General features: G+C 41.2%; 1 protein-coding gene across 1 annotated transcript; it reads left to right on the top strand.

The window, feature by feature from the left end:
• The first annotated feature begins 1779 nt into the window (after positions 1-1779).
• Positions 1780-23768, top strand: LOC121081785 (aprataxin and PNK-like factor). Its single transcript, XM_040581012.1, is given in 7 exon segments — positions 1780-1918; positions 4011-4192; positions 6853-7241; positions 14160-14285; positions 16752-16798; positions 18052-18090; positions 22854-23768. Coding segments are annotated over 7 exon segments (1128 nt in total). The 3' UTR covers positions 23060-23768.
• Positions 23769-23902: the final 134 nt, after the last annotated feature.

The raw sequence follows: 23902 nt of genomic DNA, 5'->3' as shown, positions 1-23902 counted from the left end.
AACGTGTCTAGAAACTCGTGCTTCTGTACAATAAATTGACATTTGCTTGCATCGAGCTGCGTCCCGTCTCTTCATTCGCCGCAGCAAAGCTCTTGGTGTTTGCGGTCCTGGAGGCGTCCTGGTGTCACCACGCCGGAGGATCGTGTCCTGGCCCCTCTCCCCAGGATGGCTTTGTGCCGCTCCAGCAGAGCAGTGGTTAGCAGGGAGCGCCGGAGGAGCAGTTTGTTTGATGCCCAGCTTATCTTGGAGCCCCTTTGCTGCATCGGAGGAGCCGTTGGTGGTGCCACGCTGGTGAGCCGTTGATGGTGCAGCATTTGAGGAGCCCCTGAGCGCTCGGCCGCAGAGGATCCCTTTGTGGTGCCGCTCTGGAGGAGCCATGTTTGGTGAGTGCTTCAGATTTTACTTTAATGTTTGTAAGCATGTGTTGAAAATTAAAAGGGTGTTGCATTTTTTTTAATAGAGTATTACAACAGTCAAAATTGTGAACTTATATCTGTTGTTTCATTGATTGGGATGGCTTACTCTACGAGTATATAAATACATTTCTGTTGTGTATTTCTGTTTATGATAATTACGCTGCAGTAGTAATATATATCTCTCAAATATAAAACCTCTCAAATATAAAAAAATTGCCATTGCTACAAGAATGTTTTGAACTAACAATATTGTAGCTGAGTTCAGTACTACAGAACAAAGTCCAGTTCAGTTGTGTGGTCTGCATCAGTTACTGCCCTGTCAGTACTTGTGAAGGTCCAGGGGAATGAATGACTGTTCTTCCAACCCGCCTAGAAGCCTCTAAAATGTCTCTCTGGAGAGCCTGTAGTTGCCCTGCAGATACCTTGTGCTGCCTGTAAATAGTGTCTGTTTATTGCGTCCTAGCAGCCTATTTCATTTGAGTCGTACAGCTGTGATGGAGCTGTGTTGTCAAGATCCATTACAAACACACAGCCAAACAACCAGCCCTCCAGTTTTTCTCTGGTAGCCAGCATGCTGTCCAGCAAAACAGAGTTTTCAAAAAAACCATCTTTTGCTTTTTGAAAATGTTACCAAGTCAAGTGGCTTTCAGACAGTCTGATAAATAGTGTATGGAGCAAGTGGGATTTTTCTTAGATCTTCTGTTGTGTATCCAGTTAGAAGGGACACGTGGGTCAACATCATTGTATAGTAGATAATAACTGCATATAACAAATGAAGTATCAGCCTTTACTGTAGCTGAGATCCCTGGATGGCTACTTACCTTTTAGTAAGTAAAGATTCAAACCGATGGCATTACTTGCAGTAAAGAAATATGTATCGAACATGACTTTGGTGTATTTGCATTGTTTTTGCAGCCAAGGTTTAGAGTGTGGTTCATTTCTAGAGAAGTAAGTTGAAAGAAGGGTAGCAAGACTTTTCTGGGTTTTTAGTTGATTGGTTGGGAATTTTTTTTTTGACAAATAGGTGTTTGTTTGTTAAACCTGCTGTTTGTCTTTACCTCTACATGTGGAAACTCTATAGCAAGGTGCTGGTAAGGCTCTTCTATGAAACTTGAAGTTTGTAGCCTTTCAGATATTTCCTCCAAAGGTCTAAAGAGGTTTTTTTACTGCATGAAGGTTTCTATAGATGTTGTTTTTTCTGAGCGAGGGGGAAGTGTGGGGGGAAAAAATAATTTCAGGCAATGGACACCATCCAAAAAGTAGGTAGTTGTCCAGGCTGCATTTGAAGGGCATAACTGGTACAAACTTGTGATCTATTTCTTCCTCCCCTCTTTTGTAACTGGGAAAAGGTACTAAAGAGTAAATGTTTTTTCAGGTTCCTCTTTCTGGCGATAATGAAAGCAAACCATCAAAATCTATTCAAAGAAAGAGAGTGCTTCCATCTTGGATGCTGGAAAGAGACCCCCTGGTTCAGAGGATTTCTGAGCCTCTAAGGGAAGGAGGTAGGTTTGCAGTGTAGTACGTTTGCACACCAATATATATTTATGTGCTTTGATATAACTGTAATTGTAATGGTGGTGATAGAAAGTATTAATTTGTTCCTTCTCTTCCCGTGCTCCGTGCCTGGCAGCCAACAGAGACTGACTTCTGCCTCCTTTGTCATCAGTCCTGGGTGTGACAGAGCTCTTTCTGATCAGTTTACATGGATGTGTTTGGCAGAGCTGGAAAATCAGGTGGCAGTTACCTATTTGATTTTGTTCCTTTCAATGCAAGCCTCATAAACTGTTAACCAAAACCGCTGCTCAAATGTAATTGCCTCGGGTGTGATTAAGAAAGGGCAAAGTCAGAATTAGTATCAAATGATCCAGACAGCAGCATTTTTTTCAAATTTTCATTTGAAAGTGAAACTATTTTCAATAGTTTCATTTGGTAGGCAGTTCAGAATGTGAGTCAAAATTTTTCCCCCCCTTAACTTCCATATTCCTAATGCTTGTTTAAAAAACCAGAGACAAAAAGCACTTGCATATAAAGGTCTCTGTTTTAACTGTTAGAGCCTCACTCTGTATCACCAGAAACTCACCTTGTGTACTTGACTTAATTAAATTACTTGTCAAGTGCATATTTCCCTGGTTTTAGAAAAACAAAATCCAAAATTTTCATTCCCTTACAAAAATATGAATGCATGCCTAATAGTTCCATTTTGGATGGAACTTACAAAAGTACCAGGAACTTACAAAAGTTTTCCCCCCCTTACTTCCCCTTTCAAACTCTAGACTGTTCCCTGCTGGCTTATTCCCTCGGATATAAAAATTGCAGGTACCAGAGGACCTCTGCTGACTGTCTTTGGTCCTGCGCTAGCGTGATTGCTTTCTTGCCTTTGGAGGGGGTGTATGTGTGTAGGGTGAGGGGTTTCGTTTGTTTTGTCTCCGCAAGTACTGTACTTTTTGATATGTATGTGTATCTAACGCTTGTTTCAAAGGCTGAACGCTTTGGTCAGGTAGCTGTAGAGATTTGAAGCTGTGTGGGCCAGGGACACCTGTGTGCTGTTGAAGGCCTGACCTTGGGGGAGCTAGGGATATGTATGAACACTGCTGGAGCTGTTTAAAAAATCCCTATGTGAGGGAATGATTCTAGTTTAGGATGGGCTGCTTTAATAAAACAACCGATCTCTTCTGCAAATCTAAAATATTTCCTTAAAACTGTGGAACGGTTTGCATCTTGCTAAGGTGATATTGGGTGGGAAGGTAGAAAGGTAGAGAGTAAAACTAAGAGGCTGCCCCTTTTTTGTTTTTCTTCTCCCCCTGTCTGTCTTCTTACTGGGAAGGTAACAGTGATTTGTGATTTTGAAGTCAAACATTAAAATTTGAACCGTTCCTTGCTTTGTAAACATGACTCTGGCACATGGCTATTTTTTGAAGGGGGAGAGTTTTTGAAGTCTTGCAAAATGGCATCAAGTATTTTCCTTCTGCATGCGTTTTGCAGCAGATGGAGCTGTCTGGCCCTGGCTGTCTCCCAGCTGTATATCCAGCAATAGCCCTTCAGGACAGAGATCTTGCGGTTTTCTGAGCTGTGAAGCTTTCCAACGGGAGGCACAACGTTCGCTGTCTTTCTGTTGGTTACTGGCCGATGAAATAATGGGCTGTGATGTGGGTGACTAGGCAGGTGGGCATACCCTGATTTTGCCGTGTCCTAATTGATGTTTGTGTGCATAAAGTGGTTATCTGAGGTGATACTAACACAAAAGATGTGTGGTAAAAGTTGTCCTTGGACCGTGTAGTTTACTGATCCGCTCCTATTGTGGAAATGAACTTGTCAGTGGCACTGAGACAGTCAATCCCGAATATCCTTTGCCACATATTTATTGTTTTCCTGCAAATTTGCCCCTCAAGCATCTGTTTCATTCTAAAATATGCTTTTTATTCCTGTAAGCAGGGAATGAAAAATGTGTGGTTGAAACAGCACATGCCCAGCGCTGCTACTTCTCGTGCTTTTTGCCCAATGTTCTGCTTCAGCGCAGATTTAGATTTCTAATGTGGTCAGGATTTCACTGTAAAAAGTTGCATTCCAAAAGAACCCTTTTGTTTTTCTTTTAAGGTAGTAGAATGAAAAAAGGCCAAGGGAGAGGAGGAAAAAGTAATACGGCGTCATTAAAACCAGAAGTAAATGTGCAGCAGAAAAAGAGATCAGCTTCTGAAGAAACTGCAGAGGATTTTGAAGGTGAAGAGCAAGATGAAGGGAAAAGGAGCTGTCTTTCCATGCCTGTCCCTTCATCTCAGGTAATGTTTTGGCTCAGGGAAGAACCGTGGTATTTCAAAAACTGAGAATGTAGCTCACAGTGTGGTGTTGAAGGCTGGGTCTACGTGTGTTCTGCTTGTAATTTGTTGTTCAGCAGTTGTTTTGAAATGCCAGTCCATTGGAGAGCTCTATAGCGAGGACGGTGGAAGCCTTCATGAGAGTAGGTTTTTTGCACTTCTTCCTTGGGGTCTGGAACTTTGGCTCCCAAAGTTCCACAGGAATACCAGACTTTTCAGCTTTACAGCAAGAGGCTGGTAGACATGGGCCAAAGTACTGGTCCTAGGAGTGGCTTGGTGTGTGGTTTCTTTCTCCGAGAACCTTTTAGGGATAGGTGATGGTATGACACTGATGTAATGTGGTACTGGACTTTGCCCAAACTCGTGCCGTTCTCGGTAAAGTTTTATGGTCAGGGAACGATGGTACATGGCGTAGCAACTGCTGCGCTTTGAAGAAAGGTAGCATGGAGTGTGCTTGTGCCACGATCTCAAAATCTGAGTCAAAAAAGAAGGACAGACAAGAAAAAGTAATCTGAAATCCAAAATGCTCTGTGGCAATAAGCGAACAGACGCTTCAGCTGGTCAGTCTCTGTGTGTCCCCAAATTACAGCTGCGTTTATAGGCAGTGAAATGCTGCTAGTAATGAAAAGAGGAGGATCGTTATCAAAGTGAAACAGTGTTTTGGTGAGAGCAAACTGAGGCTTTCACTGACTTTTCCTGTAAGTGAACAGCCTGGGGGAGGTGTTTCTAATCTCTAGCATTAGAATTGCCTGGATCTGTTCCAGGATCTATAAAACACTTACAATCCCGTTACTTGATAATGCTTTGTGGATTTTGACACTGAAAACTCTTAGGGTTTTGTTTTTTAATTAAATCTTAAGGTTAGCTGAAACGCGTTACTCATGGCGAGCGTACCCTTCGGGATAGTTGGGATATAAAGTAGTGGCTCTTTTTATCTGAAGAAGTGTTCTGACTTGTGAGCTTCTGTGAAGCCTTACTTCTTTTCTCCTGATCATTCTAGAAATATTTCTTATCTGAAGCACAGTGTACTTGCCTTCAGAACTTTGCAGACAAAATAGTAGGTTAGTTCAAGCACAAGTAATAATCTTAGAGAGCTCTAAAAGACTGGCATTTTGATATCAAAACCAGAATCACGCTGCTGCTGTCATAATTAAGGCAACTGAGAAAATGTCCTGTAGGGTAGGAACTGAAAAGATTCTTAGTTCTTTTAAGTGCCAGCAGCCACCAGGTGGCAGAGAGGTCACACGTGTGTCATAACGAGTGCCAATAGCGCTGTTGTCTTTGGTTTTCTTTGATTACGACCTGTTTTTTAACTAGTCGTCATCATCATGCCCGTGGAAGTGTTTAGTCTCATTACATACAATACAGGCATGTAATACGCAGTATGAAGTATGTAGCAGAGAAGTCACAAGTGGAAGTGGCAAATTAGAGTCATTTAGTTCTGCTTTGCAAATGAAGGGTTATTTCCTAAGCGGCAGTTGTTTACTGAGCCTTAATTTGGGAGTCTTAATAAAAAAAGTCACCTTTGTCTCCAAGCCGACTTACTAAATATGCTGCTGTCTGGATCATTTGATACTAATTCTGACTTTGCCCTTTCTTAATCACACCCGAGGCAATTACATTTGAGCAGCGGTTTTGGTTAACAGTTTATGAGGCTTGCATTGAAAGGAACAAAATCAAATAGGTAACTGCCACCTGATTTTCCAGCTCTGCCAAACACATCCATGTAAACTAAGTATACATCTCCTGGAGGAGGAACTTAGATCACAAACTGTAGAGAGCAGAAGCTTTTGAATAGTTTGGTAATGTACCAAAGTAGTTCAGCCTTCGATACGGGTCTGCTTCTGGGTGACGTCTCAGTTGTTGGGACAGTGCTCTTGTCTTGGTTACGTATCTCGTATCCTTTTTCTAAAGCACACATCTCTTATTTTCAGCGGACGTGTGTTCCAAACTTTAAAATGCAGGATTTGTCAAAAGGGAAATTTTTACTTAATGGTGTCTACTGACAAACTCTTGTATGATTTAGAGTCACAAGCTGAAGCGTTTAAGATTTATTGGGGTGGGATTAAGCTCAAGGTGTGTGTCATGAATTCCCTGTATCTCCTGCATATAGATAAATAGATATCTTCCATCTAGCTTGCTATTTAAAGGATTGAAATTGATTATTGTATAGGAGGGTACGTTCTTATAGAGGCTACTGCATCGTCACATGTATAATCCGCATTCATTTTTCAGGAGCAGTACTTCTAATCGAAAGTTAGTGTAAACTGAAGTCCTTGGACTATTCACAAACGAGGTGGTGAGAGAGGAGCCTGACCGTGTCGTGAGGGAACTGAAGCTGAGGACGGGAGCTCTAGAATAAGTTTTCCTTTAAAGTGCGTGTGTGTTCTGAACTTGAGCCTTTCATTCAGCAGGTGTATTTAGCAGCTAACTTGAGTTTGGAAAGTGGGGTAGAAGATTTTAAAGGCTGGCCCAGATGATCTTTTGAGGTCCTTTCCAACCTGGGCTCTTCTATGATTCTCTCCCTTTGAAAACAGGACTGATGAGGCGGAGTTGACCTTAAAGCTTTTAATTCTGAAGCGTGTACATTTTCAGGTCCTTCAAAATGTAACCTTGTTCCACAGAATGCATCTGGATTTCCTCTTGAGAATGCCATGAGAAACATGGAAGGAAATGGCAAGACCGGAACAAAAACCCCTGGAAGTTCTCTGGAAAAAAAAGATAGGCAGCTGCATAGTAAATTGTCTAAAAGAGTAGGTCAGATCTCCAGTAAAGAAAATAGAATTGAGGACACAGAAAAGAAAGAGCAGATTACTGGTTCTACAAGCCAACAAGCTCACTGGGGCAGGACTTCCCAATCTTTTGGTGCCCAGGAAGGGATTCTTGAGCCTGATGCAAATCTGGATTACAAGACTGAGATTTCTGATTCAACCAGAAGTGCAGATACTTCAGAAAGCTCCAAACACAACAAGCGTAAGAGGACACCTTGCATGTATGGAACAGGCTGTTACAGGTAAAGCAAAAATAAAACTAGCTTAAGCTAGCTTGTTATTAAGAAGTACTGTCTTAGCTACAGAAGAGTAAACAGTAAAGCGGTTACAAGCTTTGATTTGAAAAAGATCTTTTGGTAAACGGGGGGGACTGATGAGAAACCAGTGGCGTAACAAGAATTCTAAAAGTCTAAAAGGAGGAGCCAGGATGTCTTGCTAACTGCCAGTATAGCCTAAACAAGGGATGATTTACTTGAGCAAATTGAACAGTGCAGTGTCGTAGGAAATAAGAAACAAAGGTCCACTTTAAAAAGAAAAGAAAGAAACCCCGCTGTGTGTAGAGTACATGTACCAGCAGGGAGAAGAGATGTAAATGATTGAAATGCCCAACATAGACCCTGTGGGCTTATTTTATTAGCAGCTGAAACTTTTATGAAAGATGAAGTTATTGCATGCTTTGTGATCTGAATATTTAAAATACTTACTATTTGTTATCCCTAAATAATGAAGAACTACTTTTGTTATAACTTGGCCAGTCTGCACTTTTGGGTTTTTTTTAAAGCGTTCGGACCCCCCTTAAAACCCGAACAAGTCACACTTATAAACTCCCTGTTAACCCTTCTCTGGTCAGTACCCTTACCTGGTCAGTGTCTTTGGTGATACTTCAATTGAGGGACAATATATTATTTTTTTTTTTCTGCTACTCATATCCTCTCGATTCACGGTGAAGGATCTGTCATACAGATGTTTTGTGCGCTACAAAGGTTGCAGCAAAGTTCAAAATCTCCAGTGCTGCGTGCCTGGTCTCCTGCTCGTTCTTTCTGCCCAGGCAAGGTCTGTAGTGTGGTGTGTTAATGTATTGAATGGAAGATAGGAATCTAGAGGTGTTCCTGAGGCTAGGAAGTGACCAGTGACCTGCAAACTGCATTTTGGAGAAGGTTTTGAGCTCCAGATAAATCCATGTACATTGTAAGCACAAAAGATAAGGCTAATCCAGGAAGCAGGGGGGCCTGTGATTATTTTTTTAAAAATTATTATTACTGTTATTGCTTTTGTATTTTTTTCCTCTTCCCCCAAGCGGCTTGAGCGATAGTAAAACCTGAGGTTGCTCAGAAAAGAAGCCAGGACAAGTAAAGGGGTTCTTGTATGTATTTGGCGTGCCTATTGCTGCAGGTAACGGTATATCAAAAGCGTAAAGCTGTCGCATTAATGAACGCTACAGACTTCAAGTTTACACGTAGCATACTTTCACGCATCTCAATTTTTGCCCTTAATGATTATGAGGGAAACATGTTTTATTAGGCAGTCAAGCTGATCCGGTAGTCCAAATGCAGCCTTTAGTTTGCTCCAGCTCCTTTTCTTTTTGCTCAGACAAGTTTTCCCCTGTGTGGGGGTTAAGCTGGTGTAATGCTCTGACATGCTGAAGGGTTCCTAATGTTTTGGAAGGCAAGTTTTAGTTACAGGTAATGTGGAATAGGAGTCTGCACGTGCACATTTCTTCTTGGGTCTTTATTCTAAAACATTTGGCGGCAGCTCTTTTGGGAAGCGTTGCTTTATAAGAAAAAAGAATGCTCTGAAATAGCACATAACAAAATCTTACTTTGTTGGAGAAATTTGTAAATAGGAAGTATCAAACCCATCGGTTCTGATCTTCAGGAACTGTCATGAGACGAAACCTGCTGGTTTGCAGCAAAGCAAGGTGCTTTGTAGTCTGTCTTGGTGGGCTTGCATTAAAAGCAAATACTAAGGAGTCATTCTGCATCGATGAGATGGCTGTGGTGGAGTAAAGCAAGCCATTGCAGTTACCCCTGTTTTTGACAGAAATGTACGCATGTGTGATGTGAGTGGACGCTTTGAAGGAACACATGGGTAGCGTATTCAGTTTTTCATGGTGTGGTGTTTTCCTTGAGCAAAACCTGGTTTGTAGAGTTGCTGAGGAAGAGAAGCTGCTTTGAGTGCTCTTTTCAGTACAATGAGTAGTTGGTTTTCGTCTCCTTCCATTCACCTTATGAAAGGTGTCTTCTGACGCAAGGTGCTGTAGGAGTCAACATCTCAAATGAGGACTGCTTTGGTAACCAAGCCATTTCCTTAAAGTGTTCTTTCTAGGTGAGGTTGCATAGTCATCAAATGTCATTTATCCGATAACTAAATGCTCTTCAGTTTTCTAGTCTTTATTTTGTGAACTGCTGTTGAGAGACACTTGCCTTCTGGATATGACAGGCACCTTTGGTAGGTGCCTGGCAGAACGGCACAAGCTGAAAAGATGAAATGTTAGTTTAGTTGATTTTATTAGACGTCTCTTACACAACACATAGCTGAAACATTTAGGAAATAACTTTGTAACCCATAGCTCAGTTTCTTCGTTTATGAATTGGAAACCACTGCTTTTGAAAGAATCCAGCTTGATTCACAGCTCTCGCTCCAGAGATGATTCTTCTTGTGGTCCTCCTCAGTGTGAGATTCTCTTTCTGTGGTAGTCTGAAGCTTTTACCAAATCGAAAGAAACTGCTGTTACCACTAGGAGGCAACGTGCTCTGTGTATGTTATGTCTGACTATATTTGTTGTCAAGGAGCTGACCCTTTGAATACTGTCTTTGGTTCATTTTCTTGTCTGCTGCTTGTTTTTCCCAAGTTAGAAGAATAGGGAATTAAAAATAAAACCCAATCCGAACCCACCCCCCGATTTCAAGGGCCGCATAGTAGCGGTGTGATACAGCTGAACTCTCCTCTCTGAAACTGTCATTCACAATTTTGGTCCAGGGTTCTGTCCTTTTGCTAGCCGGTGATACTGTTCTGTGCTGACTGGGTGTGTGTGAACCTTTCCTGGAACTGTCAAAGCAGGGCACGCTCAACCAACCTTTGGATTTGTGTGGGCATTCTTAGAAATACTTTGGTCTTTGTTTGCTTGTTTATGAAAATCAGTATTTTTCATTTCACCTTCAGCTTGTACATCTGGCAGCTACAGACTTGCATCTGTCTTTTTTTGAGACCTGTCTTCTAATAAGACTTACAATTTAGAACTTACACCGCAGGTGTGTGTAAGGTGTTTGTAACTTCAGACTTGAATTCCATGGCTTTACAGCTAGTGCGGGTAATTCATTATATTTTCACTACCAGTTTCTTTAGTAGGCTGAGAAAATAAGCCCTTGGGATGGCAGGAGTCTCCTGCATGTGATTATGAAGAGCCAGGGATTCTGACCTTACCACTTAAATTTGCTTTAGAAGAAGCTTTTAAGATGCTTTTGGGAGCTGCATCGATGAAAACTGTCTTGAATATTTCACTGAGCGACACTCAGCTTCTGCTTGAGATGACTGCGTCGATTCTGAAGAACTTTCTAAGTTTTACTTGTGTAATTATTTGTGTAATTTTCTGCAACGCAAAGCGCAGGGACACCAATTCAGAGCTTCTGTATATGTTTATGAGAAGGCGGGTCTCCTAAAACTTTATTCTTAAAATAGGCTTTTCATTGGTTAATTTTTGTGCAAGTAAAGCTTAATGATTTTCTTTTGATCATACTAATACCATATTCCTATGCAGCGAGGTTTTGTTGTAAAACTAAATAACTTTGGAGTGCAACTTCCAGCATGAAAGATGGTGCGCTCTTACAACTGTGATTTCTTGTATTCAAAAAAACCCAAACAACCCTCAAACAAGCCAAAGTCCTAATAAAAGGAAGAAGATTTTTGCAAGAAGGGATAATATTTGCTTAATAGAAGCTATGCACTTCTCTGCTTCTTTTCATTTTGCTGGATATTGTTGCACAACATATAGAAGTGGAGTGAGTATAAATTATCCACATCAAGGTAGGATAAACTATGATTATTTTTTTTTCTAGTCCTGAGCATCTGAAGTAGGACATGTTTAAGGTGCTTCACAGGTAAAGTATAATTTGAGGAGCATCATCCACTGGCCCAAAAAATCCTGAAGCCCAGTGATAGGAAGCATACATCGAGACCCTTTCCTTTTTCTTACTGCTTCCTCCTATACTCTTTTCTCTCTTTCCTCTCCTCTCTCTTTCTTTTCTCTCCTCTCTCCTTTTTTTTTTTTTCTCTCCTGCAATAAGGGCTGTTTGGTATTGGCCAAATAGCTTTTGAAGTAAATTTTTGAAAGGAACTGGCTGTCACCTAAAACAGAATAGGTTAGCTAATTGACAGCTGTTAGGCCTTCTTTCCTTGGTGACTAGGATCTTATTGTAGGAATAAGTATTAAACTGATTTCACAGAGCATTAGCTGCTTCTGTATCCCTTTGAGAAGATGAATTGTGTTTCAAATGACCGAATTAAAATTCTAGCTAGTATTGCTAGCAAGTTAGCTCTGTGCATTTAGAAAACAAAGCAAGCGGTCTCTAAAATTACTTGGTTTCATCCCATTTATTTTTGAATGGCAAAGGAAGTAGGCAGCCAGCCTGAATTTGGTGATGTTTCCTGAGAACTTGTGGAATAAAAGACTGCTAGATGCCACTTTGCAGTGATATCTAGTGAAACAGTATTGACTTACCCTACAGTCTGCAGAAATTAACAGAAAAGACCAGGATGAGGCGTCTGTCAGCTGTGTAAGTAGATCTGAGGCACACTGGATCTCTGATAAGTAGCTCATGGAAGAGTTTATCTGTAGCTTGCTTGCTGAGCTTCCTGAATGAAAGGTACCAGGCAAATGGAGATGTAAAGTATTAATACTAAATATCTAGTCTTTTTTTTGGTGCCTGAATGGTTAGTAGAGCTCACAGCACTCAAGTAGTCATTTTGCCAAAGCTGTAACAAAAGCTTTTTTCTTATGTTGTTAGTTGAAATGCTGAAATTAATACTGTCTGTTCCGCAGAAAGTTCCAAAGAGCCGGTTGTGAATTTAAAGGAAGGAGTGCCTGTGGTCAGTGAGGGAGCTGTTGTGTATGTGGCGAGCTACATACATGGTTCTGGCTTTGAGTTTCTCAGTGCAGCAGTAACAAGTACAAATTAAAGCAGTACTCGCTCTAGTTTAAAGTTGTTCCTCTTGCTTGAGGCAAGCAGGTAACGTTTATAATTTGCACAAACATGTTGAAGATTATGTGTTCTGGGCATTGATGTGGTAAATCACAGAAGTCTTTTGCGGATATCTTTTGGAAAATCATTTCTTAAAGCATCTCCCATTTCTTGCTTTTAAATACGCTTGAGAAAAAGTGTCTCTAAAAGAAATCATTGGGGAAAAGTAGATTTGCTTTTAGTACAGTATGTTCACGCTGTGACATAATTTTTATGTAGTGTCTTTTGATCTGTCACCTGAATTTCTCCTGAAGTCATGATGTGTTTTTCTGTGTTCTTTTTAGCATCGCTTTACAGAAAATCTTCACTAAGTGATGTTGTTTATAGTTGCCGTGTCTTGTACGGTGTGCACGCAAGCCTGTTGCCTAGAAGCAGTAGAAAAGGCCTTTGAATGCTGCATATATGTGTATTCGCTGCTTGCTCACCTTGGATTCGACTAAGTGTTGTAGAGCACGAAGTCATGGATGCTGGTAATGCGCTCTCATCACTGACGTTGGTGTGGCTCCGAGCTGTGTCTTACGGTACAACTTCATGTCGTCGTTGTGATTTGGTATTTCAAATAAAATGCCACGGTAGCCAAGGCAAACCTGAGAGCACCATCGGTGTCATGTCCAGTAGACTGCTCCGTGTTTTGCCAATTGACAGGGTCGGTAGATGGCACACAGACACCAATACACAAAATAACCTTGCTTTACTGTTTGTTTCAAATTAATGCCGAAAATAAGGCATATGCACGTACAAAAGGGTTAGCCTACGATACCCTGATTCAAGCGGTGAAAGAGATAAGCAAGGCAATGCACCCGATCATTACTATTCACCGTTAGCTGTAGTGATTAAGACAGATACATCACCAGTTGCCCTAATACATTACCATCACCCAGATCCGCAGTCGCTGGGGATCTTGTTGCAGCAAGGATCTGGAGAGCCTGTCCCGGCAGCTGGGAAGTCCTACGCAGGGCATCTGGTAGGTGAGGTCTCCAATGTCACTGCGAGAGGCTCCGGCTTTTATACTAGGGAATAAACAAGTTCACATAACTTCAAATGCAGAGACATCTGGTTTCACTCTCCTGTCAGATCCCACCAAAGCCTGGCCAGGGCTCAGGGAGGACCCGAGGGAGATTCCTGTATCTGCTGGATTTTAACCACAGAAAATACCTGGTTTCATGGCCTTGACCACCTGCCTCTAAGCAAGGCAGGACACACGGTATCTTCACTAATGATTATATTTTATCTGTCTTTCGCTAATGGTCATACATAGTTAATGACCGTGCATATTTCGCTGATGTTTGGATACTAAATATATTTAATGTTTGGTTGGCGGGTTTGTCTAGAGGTCAGCTTTGGCTCGGGGCCTGTTGCTCAGGCCTCAGTACTTCATCCCTCTGGAATAATACGCTGGCATTTGAAGTATTCAAGTGAGAAGTAACTTTCACACGGAACAGAATGATTGAGACGTATTGCCTAAAGCTCACAGGCGATCACCGGAGAGCGTGGGAAGTCTCCAGTGCTGCAGTTGCTCGGCTGCCAGGGGTGATCCTTGCGGCTTGAGCTGAGACTTTGCGAGAGGTTTGTGTGGCACTTGCACAGCTCCAGAGGGAGTCCTAACGGAGCCAGCTGCTCAGTGAGATTCGTGCTATATGACTACATCAGGAGATTGTGTATGTGTTGGAGGTCTGAAACTTGGAGCTGGTGGCAAATAGGAGAATTTGTGTTTTAACCTCTTGCGGCATGTGCTGAGACAAAACTTTTCTTCTCTTACCCTGAAAGCAGGTCTTAGATTCTGCATAAAGTTAAACGTTAAAAGCTGCTCTTTCTGTAACCACAGAAAAATGAGTTGTCACTGATTCAGTAACACCTTTCTTGTCTCCACTTCTTGCGTAAAAATGGAATAGTCGGTTCTTGATCTATCTTTGTCTTTTGCAGGAAGAATCCCCTTCACTTTCAGCAGTTCAGTCACCCTCACGATGATGACTATCATGAAACCGAGATCGTAACTCAGGATAACAAAGATAACCGGCCTGAATGTCCGTATGGAACGGCTTGTTACAGGTAAGAAGCACTGTGCAAAATGGCTTTGCTTGTTTTACGGGTTAAGAATGTTCTCCCCTGGAGTTGCAAAATGGCTATAGGATAGTGATGTTAAACCTCGACTGTGGCCTTCCAAAATCTGCTGTGGACAGACTTCTACCTTTAAAGCACCCAAGTCTGTGCAACATTTTTTTTGTGATTTCAGCCGGTGAACCTGAAGACTTGACTTTTGAAACCTATTCAGCGGCCCAAAAATCAAACCTTTTTCACTTTTCAACATGTAGTAAACTGTTCTTCTTGTATAGAAACAATAATTTATTGTTACGCTTTGTTCCTGATATGTAACTTTTAGTTTAGATATTGATAAAGTATTTGTTGAGGTTTTGTACAAACACTCTGTTTTAATCCGTATTTGATGTGTAAGCAAGCATAATTTAGGTACCAGCAAGAAAATGCAGTTCATGGCAGACTGCTGCTTCTTTTAACCACTGTTGATTCAAAAGATCCTTTTGTTCCATGTGTTTCTCAACATCTAGGTTTTACACTTTTATTTATTTGTAATGTAAAAATTTACACTTTTATTTCATGACTGCTTTGTAATTGGTGCAATGGACAAAGGGATATATTTTGAGGCAACAGCCCTTCTGTGGGGGCATACTGAAACGAACAGCTGCTGTTCAAGATTGTGCTTGAGCAAAAACATTTTCTCTCTCTCCTGGGAAGTGTGATGATCCTAAAGAGCGTGTTCTTCACAAAATGTAAGAAAATGAGGGTAGCTTTTAGGAAAAAGCCATCTTACTTTCAGCTAACACAGAAGTATTTCTCATATGAAAAACATCTGTGAGATGAATTTCTCATCTCAGGGAGCAGGAATCTGGGTTTATACCGGTCATGAAATTGCCGACATGCTTTCCAGGAGTACAGCGGAACTAAAACTGTCTCCCCTTGCAGGTAAGACAACTCCTGTGCTGCATTAGTTGATCTTTTCTTAATCTGCATTTCATTCTTTTGGGGGTAGAAGCAACAGGTGTCATTTGAAGGGTTTTCATGTTATTTTTGTTGTCTTTATCTGCTGGCTACTACTTGAATACCTAATTGAATTATCTAAGTGCTATGCCTTGAGTTGGGATCAAATGCTCTGATGCTGACAGTACTTGCAAAACACTGAATTAGGCAACTGTTTTTGTTTCAGTACAGTGTATTTAAAAAAAGGTGTACTTGCATGTTTTTATTCAGATAACTATCCCTTCTAATGCACATGTCATGTGCTTTGGGACAGCGGTAGCCATAAAACTGTAAATCAACTTGAAGTATGTGAATTTGTCACGTTATTTGACATGAAAATAAGGTATTTCTACTGAAGAGTATGCTGGTTTTGAAGAATAAGAAAACAAATAAATAACTAGTTTTACAAGGCGGTCTTCACAGCAAGGGTGTTTTGTAAAATATCCCCAAAATTCTGCAGTTACAGAAATTAATGTTGTGTTTCAAGCAATGTCACGTGGTATGTTATTCTTAAATAGTGGGCTTTCATTCTTTTCAGAAGCAAAAATTATGACAACTGATCCAGTTTTCTTCCAAAGTTGGATATTTTTTTTTTTTATTTTCTGCAAAACAGTAAATTGAGCTGAAACTATTTTAACGTGCAGCCTTGAGAAAAGCCTCTAATGCACTAACACAACAGATTAGCACGATGTAAGTGGGACCGAGTTAAAATATTAGAACAGCATTGGATAACTGCTTGGGGGGTGGGGGCGTGTGGAGGGGGATAAATCAGCGTGTTGTGACCTGGATCACAGCCTGAATGAGGGCAGCATTTACTGCAGATCCCAGAGTAAGTTTGATTTTATTTTTTTCATTGCATTGATGCTGTTTTTTAATAGAAGACATACACACTTGTATGTTGAACTTTCTGGATTGCAGCAGCATATTGCAGAAATGAATAATCTCTCTTAACAATCCTTCTATGTCCTTTCCCTGTGATACTACTTTGAGACAAGCAATAATTTTCCCAAACTATTTGATTTGTAGCTTTATGTTGCAGAATATTGAAGCTTTGCCTGTGTATCTGAGACTTGTGATGCACTGGGCGTGCATTGTGCTTTATGCACCAGAGGTTCATGTTCTGGTTTCGTTTCTAGTGAGAGTAAATAATTGGATCACTTCTTATTATGCTGAACAAATGCATCTCATCTTACAACTTTGGGAACTATCTCATCTCTTGGTTTTGATCAGCTTTTTTTTTTTGCCTTTTTTTTTTTAATTAAAGGCCGAAACAAGAGGAACTCTTACTGAACCCTATTTTTTTTTTTCCACCCTACATTCGATATGCTGAGACACTGCAGTAAAGCACTGGTCACAGAATTTTATTTAAAAAAGAAATTAAAATTATTCACAAAATACAAAGGAGTTCTGGGAACTTGCTGAGCTCTTGTTAAGCGTGGAACAAGGTGGCAAATCAAGCTTGTACTGTTTTCTTCTTTGCAGGAAGAATCCACAGCATAAGCTAGAATACAAGCACAGTGCACCTCCAGGTAAGCCAAGTTGTTCAGTATAGCTGAAGAAACCCCAAACCCAGTAATTGATGCCAAAACCTTGGAATAAAATGCTTTAAGTGAGTAACACTGCATTTGCGGCTTGCTCTGTGTTGCCCTGCGCCCTTGCTCTTAAGCATGAGGTGCTGCCCTTGACACTGATAAGGAAGTTCAGGTTGCTTGGCCGCTGCACACTTAACATTCACTTTTTTAAATGTTTTTCAACTGAAGCAAGATGGTCTGGGTCAGACACCATTGATGTAGTTTGTATGCTTTGTATCTTAGGATATGAGAAACATGCCATGTGGCAAGTGGCTATTTTCATGAGTTTAACAGGTTTTTTTGAAAATTAAGCATGGTGTAGTGTGATCTTAGCAGATCTCTCTATTCTGCTTCCTCCATTTGGAGCTGGAGTATTACAGTGAAAACAGGGAATACACTAAAGTATTTCTTCACATTTCAAATGGATACTGCGGTAAATTTTTTCTATAGCTTTTTTTCCCATCCCCATAGCATGTATGTTCTGTTGAGGCTTGGAGAGGATATAATTAAAACTGAATCTGAGCTTATATTCTAAAAGTCTTTCTATGTTCCAGTAACTAGACTTGTTGCAAAACACAGGGGAATGTACTGTTTACATTTTGTCTGTTCTTAGAGAATTCAGAGAGATACTTTGCATTTTTTTGTGCTTTTTCTTAATTACTGGACTTGGAGGGTTTTTTTCCAATTTAATTCCCAATGCAAAGAACAATGCTTTAGAGCAGAACAGTTATGGAAATGTAATGATAATGCATTTTACTTTAAAAAATCAGGATTATGACGTTACTCCTGCCCATGGCAGGAGGGGTGGAACTACATGACCTTTTAGGTCCCTTCCAACCCAAACCATTCTATGGTTCTATGGTTAATACAGAGAAATTGCATTTATGGAAACAATGGTGTAAAATATTTAAATGCTTTGAAATACTGCAATTTTCTGCTTTAAAAACCGCAACCAGTACTGGTGACATTTGTCTGCAGGCAGCATGGTTCCTACTTGTAAGAGTTGTTCATCTGAGTAATCTTTCAAGAATCATTTAATAAAAAAAAAAAAGGTCTTTTGGGGGCAGCAGAGTAGTTTTTACAGTTGTGAAGACAGCACAACCATTGCAGCATTTCTTTTAATAAGTCAGTCTTCTGTTGTAGCAACCCCTAGGAATAACCCTTATTGCTATGTTGTACTCTGACCTGACTAATAACATTTCTTTCTTTAGTAACTGAAAGACGAACATGACAACGAACTTCAAAAAATGGTATGTTCTGATGGTATGAATGGGCACATCATCATGGGATGCAACTGATCTGCTTTGGGTTTTGGGCATTTAGTAGTGCTGGAGATGCTTGATAACACTTACCCGAGGAGAAGGTAGTCGTCATTTTAGGAAAACTCTGCTTCCTTTTTCACAAGTAATAGTGCTGAATTGGATTTGTGCCAGGCGTCCTGGCTGAGCACGCCTGTGCTTCCCTGGAAGCGGGCAGCGAAACAAACAAATGTTTTAAGGAGAGACGAGTGTGACCAAACCAATTCTTCCTTCCTTAAAGAGGGTTCATAATAGGACGAAAGGAGCCAGTAGTTCATCCACAGCTAGTTAAGGTTACCCCATGAAGACTGATGGCTCTTGAAACATTGAGATATTCCTTCTGCGTTGCATTGACCTCGAAATAACTTTCAAATGATACCTGTGGATGTGGCGATGAGCTTTTCTTATATTTACTCTGAGGTATTGATGTTACAGGCTTGTTAGGACTGAAGTGTAGAAGAAGGGTAATGCCTTTCAGCTGGGGGCGGCATTCACTGTAAACTACGCACGTGTCCTGCAAAGTTTAGTTTCTAGGCATCAGTGAGCATTTTGTAGTATCACAGGCAAGCTGTAGTCTCTCTTGATAATGTAACCTGTAATACTGTGTATGAGTATCTCCTCCATTCACCAGTAGTACACCTAGCTTGCTTTGCGGCTGCCAATAATATTAACTTACATGTTGCAGGTGCATGGGCTCTAGTTTTAAATATCCTTTAGGTCTGTTTCCAGGCATCTTTAGTCTGGAATTTTTTTTGTCTCAGTTTGGCTTCCAAATGTGAAGCTTCCTGTTATTTCTAAAAGAATTTAAAAGTGAGCTTTGAAGAGCAGTCTGATAGTCTGATAATATGCCGTATTCACTGGCCTGAACAAGGCATGAGGATGTGGAGCTGCTGCCTCTCGAGTGGAAGTGGGAACTAACTTGACGTCTTTGAGATCACCAAGGTGTGGCTGGACATTTCCTAAAGAAATCTTCAAAATGGAGAGATAGGCCTTCTAGAGAAAGTAAATTGAAGTGCAAATAGCTGTAGTTTTCTAGACAAAGTGGTTTGGCCTCCATTCTGTTCTGTGACTTGCTTTCCACTCAGATATGTATTTCCCATCCCATTTCCTTATCATGTATGTGTGTACTTTGACTGCCACTGAATGCTTGGTGTGGTTGTATCTGTGCACTAGCGTGTTCTGAGGCATACTTGTTAGCTGTATGCTTTGCCACATCCCATGATGCAAGTACGAGCCCCATCTTGATCGCCGCTGCCTTGCAGAAATGTGCATTGTAGAGTGGTGAAAATTGTTAGCAGCATTGTAAGTGCAGCGAGTGGTTAAGACTTTATAATGAAGCAAGCTGGACTGTGTGCATATCTGAAGCTAATTAAAGCTAATCTTGAAGGTTTTAAATTGTAGCTGTGCCTTTCATAAGAACACCTTCCTTACTGGAATGGTAGATCCTGCGCGTGCAGCTCGTGGCAGGTGGTCAGCCAGGTGTGGCTATGGATGGAAAAGTGCTTCTCTTGTAAGCGTGTAAAACTTTGACGTGGGAGTGAAACTCAATCTGTTAAATTCAACTCCTCTTCCTAAGAACGAACCAGGAAAAATTGATATTCCATGCACAGTGGGAAGAAGGTAATTCACTCGTTAAAGTTCTGTTTGTATTTGATGATTTTTTTAAATTTATTTTTTCCCCTCACTATCTTGTTGACTGGCTTGCTTAGTTGTCTTGAGGTCAAAGCTTGTAAAAGGTTGCACTCAGCAAGCTCGCATCTGAGGCGGTCGTCCCGAGCCATGCAAGATCACACAGGCAGGGTTCCATCAGCCTTTATTTCGTGCTGTTTGGCACAACTGCACTGTTAAGCACAGCAGGATTAATTTCCGTACAAGTGTACTGAAACTCCACCAGCCAAGAGAAGAAGGGTGCCACCTACATGGTACTTGCCACGTTTAGTTTTTAACATCGTTAGTGTAATTGCTACGAGATGGATTCCAAGTTGCCCATAGAGAATGTGTTCTGTGTTCTGCGAAATAGTCTAAGGCTAATTACTGGGGGAATAGCTGTAAGAGACGAAGGAAAAAAAAAGGAGAAAGGCTAGAGTTACGGTGTCATTACATTGTCACTGCTGAATGACCTTACTACCTTGTTGCTACTGGGACAAATGACCTGCTGTGGCTATGGCCTATGCATAATTCTGCTACACACTTCTTTGTATGTTATCTAGCAAGCTGATCAGGTCACTTCCAGATACAACCCTGTGGAAAGGGGTGGTCAGCAAGCTTTTTCTCCCCACGTAAAGGACATACTTTCAGAGAATGTTTCAAGGTCATCTTTATAAATATGGAACAGGGGAAAGGCAGGATTGTGCTTAATGAGCAGCTTCAGGGGCTGTGGAGCTGAATTAGACTATAGCAGAAAGAGCTGGCGTGAGAAGACCTGGACGGAAGCGCATCATTTGCTGCTGAAATCTAAAGACATTGGTGGATGGGGATGAAAAACATAGTATGCTCCTCGTACATTTGTAGGAAACATATGGAAGTCATCAGTATTTTTTGCAGAATTCCTATTTCTGTTGTAAAATACCTGCAGTGCTCTAAGAGCAGCTTTTCTTTGCTAAGCAGGTCTTGGGCTTATTGTTCTCACAGGCCTCGTCTGAGAAGAGAGGTTTTGTTCTTAATGTATTTAGCATCTTTGTTTCAACGTCTCCCTCTGAGACGTAACTCCTTCTGCACAACCATAGTCCGTGATTCTTAGAAGAAATTCTGCTGTTATGGGTAAACATGGGCATGATTACTTTCCTCTAAAGTCTGGTAAACAGCAAACTAGCAAGCATCATATGGGATTACAGCTGAAATTGACAGCTGGACATTTTCAGGATTTTCTGCTGGGTGGTGCACAGTATAGATTGCTGCCCACAGGATATCTCTCAGTTGTAGTATCGGCTGCGTCACACGTGGCTGACTCTATTCGAGGTAGTCATTGGGTGCCTCTGTAGCACAGTTCACCCATAAAATTGTGTACCTTTGAGGGACTTGACTGTAAATGCTTTTGAAAACCTAGGGTGAGAGCTGCTATAGAGTATAAAATGTTAATCAGACCATAAGATAATGCTGGAATAGTAACATTCCCACTAGCAGAAAAATGTAACTGACAGAGGATGTGATCTGACTACATCAGGTGCTGGTGTTCTTGCTTGTTCACCACACGCATAGCTTGAGTGTCTGGAGCTCTGACCCGAGGTTTCAAGAAGCTGCAAAGACATACGTGAGGTTGGTATAAACATGGCTGATTTGGACTGGGTTGTGTAGCTGAGAAGAAAAGCACATTTCTAGTTTCATATAAAAGATGATAAGAACTGCTCAACAGATAATGACTTGTATGAGATCATTGACAGGTTATCTCCAGATGAGAGAAGAATGCAGAAAGCGGAGGCTGGGGGGAAAAGGAACAAATAGAGCTTTACTCAGGGGTATGACTTAAGGGCAGCATAACATGAGTAGAATATTAACAGACGGTGGCTAGTTAGGAATTGTGGGCATGTAGGAAAAAGGAGGTAGCATAGGCTGGTAGAGCAATGGTTGTGCACATCTGGCAAAGTCCAAAAGCAGTGGAAATCAACTTGTTAAAGGTTCACAGCTACTGGTAAGTCAAAGGAGAAGGCAATGCTGCTAGGGCGGCAACTTTGCCCAGATGCTACCGAGTCAGGTAGATAAGGCTTCTTCAAAAAGCAGGATTACCCTGTCTCTGGGAATTGGTTTAAATATGCCGATGTATTTGAGCAATTAAAGGATGACTGCAAGACAAGCTGCCTAAAAAACGTTTAAGAACATGCTGTGAGCAGCATCCATTTCTCATACATAGAGGTTTCCAAGTCTTTGATTCCTGCCAGTACAGAGTATTGTGACATACTGTGAAGACAGAAGGCAATTTGATCACAACGTGTAGGTTGTGCAGAAGATGGATAGGCAGCAGATGAGACAGCAGTGCGATAGAATAGACTGAACTGGGAAATGGGTAGGCTGCCTCCAGCTCAGGAAAGAAGTGTTGAGCATTTGTTGTTTCCTTAACCTGTGTGCAGAAAGGAAGCACAGACTACCCAGCACAGATCCAAGTTGAGAGCGTAGGAGGCGAGTGATCTATGAGATTGTCTTTGCTCCCCTGAAGCTCAGGAAGGAAGTGAATGGGAATTCAAAGCCATGTCAGATTCTAAAGAGCAAGAGTATAAAATAGCCCTAAGTAAATATGGATGGGTGCAGGCAGAAAATTTAGGGTCAGAATAGCTGTCTAGCAAGAGCTAGGGGCTAAATGCCAAGAAAGATGCCTCGTTTAGGTACAGAAGTGACGGGAAGAAGACCAGGGAAATGGTGTATGCCACTGCTTCAGGAAAGGAGAGTTGTCAGAAGACGTTGTCTGATACTGGTTTCTTCTGATATCAGAAGATGTTGTCAGAAGAGGCCTGATTACTGTTTTCCAAGTGCTGGAAGAAAAGCCACTAGGGAGAACTTTCTTAATTGATCAGACCGGTAAGCCCTGCAGAAGTGGTCAGAGAGGGATGGTACAGCTTTTCATAGTAGTCTTGAAAATCACACACAAAACTGTCAGCATTGGATAGAGTGCTTTAGTTGAGCCTTTCTCCTGTTGAGGAGAGGGGCTAACTAGATGGCCCCTGCAAGGTCTCTTTAGTTCTGTATTTATTATTCATGAATATATGGCATTGTTGTCCCTACAGGAGAAAGGGCTGTGGAGAAAGACGGTGCCAATGATGATGAACCAAATGAGTATGACCTTGGTGACAGCTTTAGAGGTGATGAGGAAGAGGAGTGCGAACCTACCGACGAAGACTCTGACTGGGAACCAAGTTCAGAAGACAAGGATAACGAAGATGTTGAAACGCTTTTGCAAGAAGCGTCTAGATTTGTTAGAACCAAAAAGTAGCTGCATGGACCGATGTTACAAATGTCCAAGCTGGTTATGGTGAAACATGGATGTGTAAGGAGGGGAACTGCTTTGAAAACTGTTTTTTCCTCAGTGATGTAGGCACTGCAGGAGGATTTTAATGAGGGTGAGGGGATTCAGCAAGGGCTTTTTTTTCCGTATGGGTTTTTTTGTTTTGTTAAGTGGTGGAGCCAGAGGACTGAGCTCTGAAACTTTTTTGTGTTTCCCCCTCCCCTCATCTATCTCTTATGCAGCACCATTGGTATTTCATAGTTTGAAATACAGTTTTAAAGGTTGTTAATGCTTCTTCTTGCAGTGCTTGAAAGAAATACTGGCCTTAAGAAAGGCTTTTCTTTTGCTGAAAGACAGTATGTACAGTGTTGGATGAAGGGGAGTTACACTGCCCACCTGCAGTATCGCAGACTACTTCTTGGCCATCACTGGGGAGTTTGTCTAAATTTTTTTAACGTTCTTTTGAGTTAGTGCAGTGCTACTGGCTTTCCTCTTGGGTGTCATTTCTTTGATTCTCTTGATGTGCAGGAGTTAAATACAGAATGTGTAAATCACTTGAGAACAGTATATCAGCCTATCGAACCGCCTGGTTGTCTAAACAATGATTATGGTGTATTTGCTGTAATTACAGTAGGACCTCTTCCCATGCCTGTACCTCACTGGAATTATGTTCAGTTCACAACAAAGCTGAAGTCTTGGTGACTTTTTTTGCACAATTAAACTTGTAACATACTGCAGAAAAAACATTTGCTTGTGTCTCTGTGATTTCTAAAGACTGTTGGAAGATCTTCCCTTCCGTGTGTTCACAGCACGCCTGAGCTTTCAAGAAAG

Source organism: Falco naumanni, assembly GCF_017639655.2.
Source record: "Falco naumanni isolate bFalNau1 chromosome 6 unlocalized genomic scaffold, bFalNau1.pat SUPER_6_unloc_4, whole genome shotgun sequence".
NCBI lineage: Eukaryota > Metazoa > Chordata > Aves > Falconiformes > Falconidae > Falco > Falco naumanni.
Note: the sequence above shows the minus strand (reverse complement) of the source record. Positions and strands in the feature narration are given on the sequence as shown.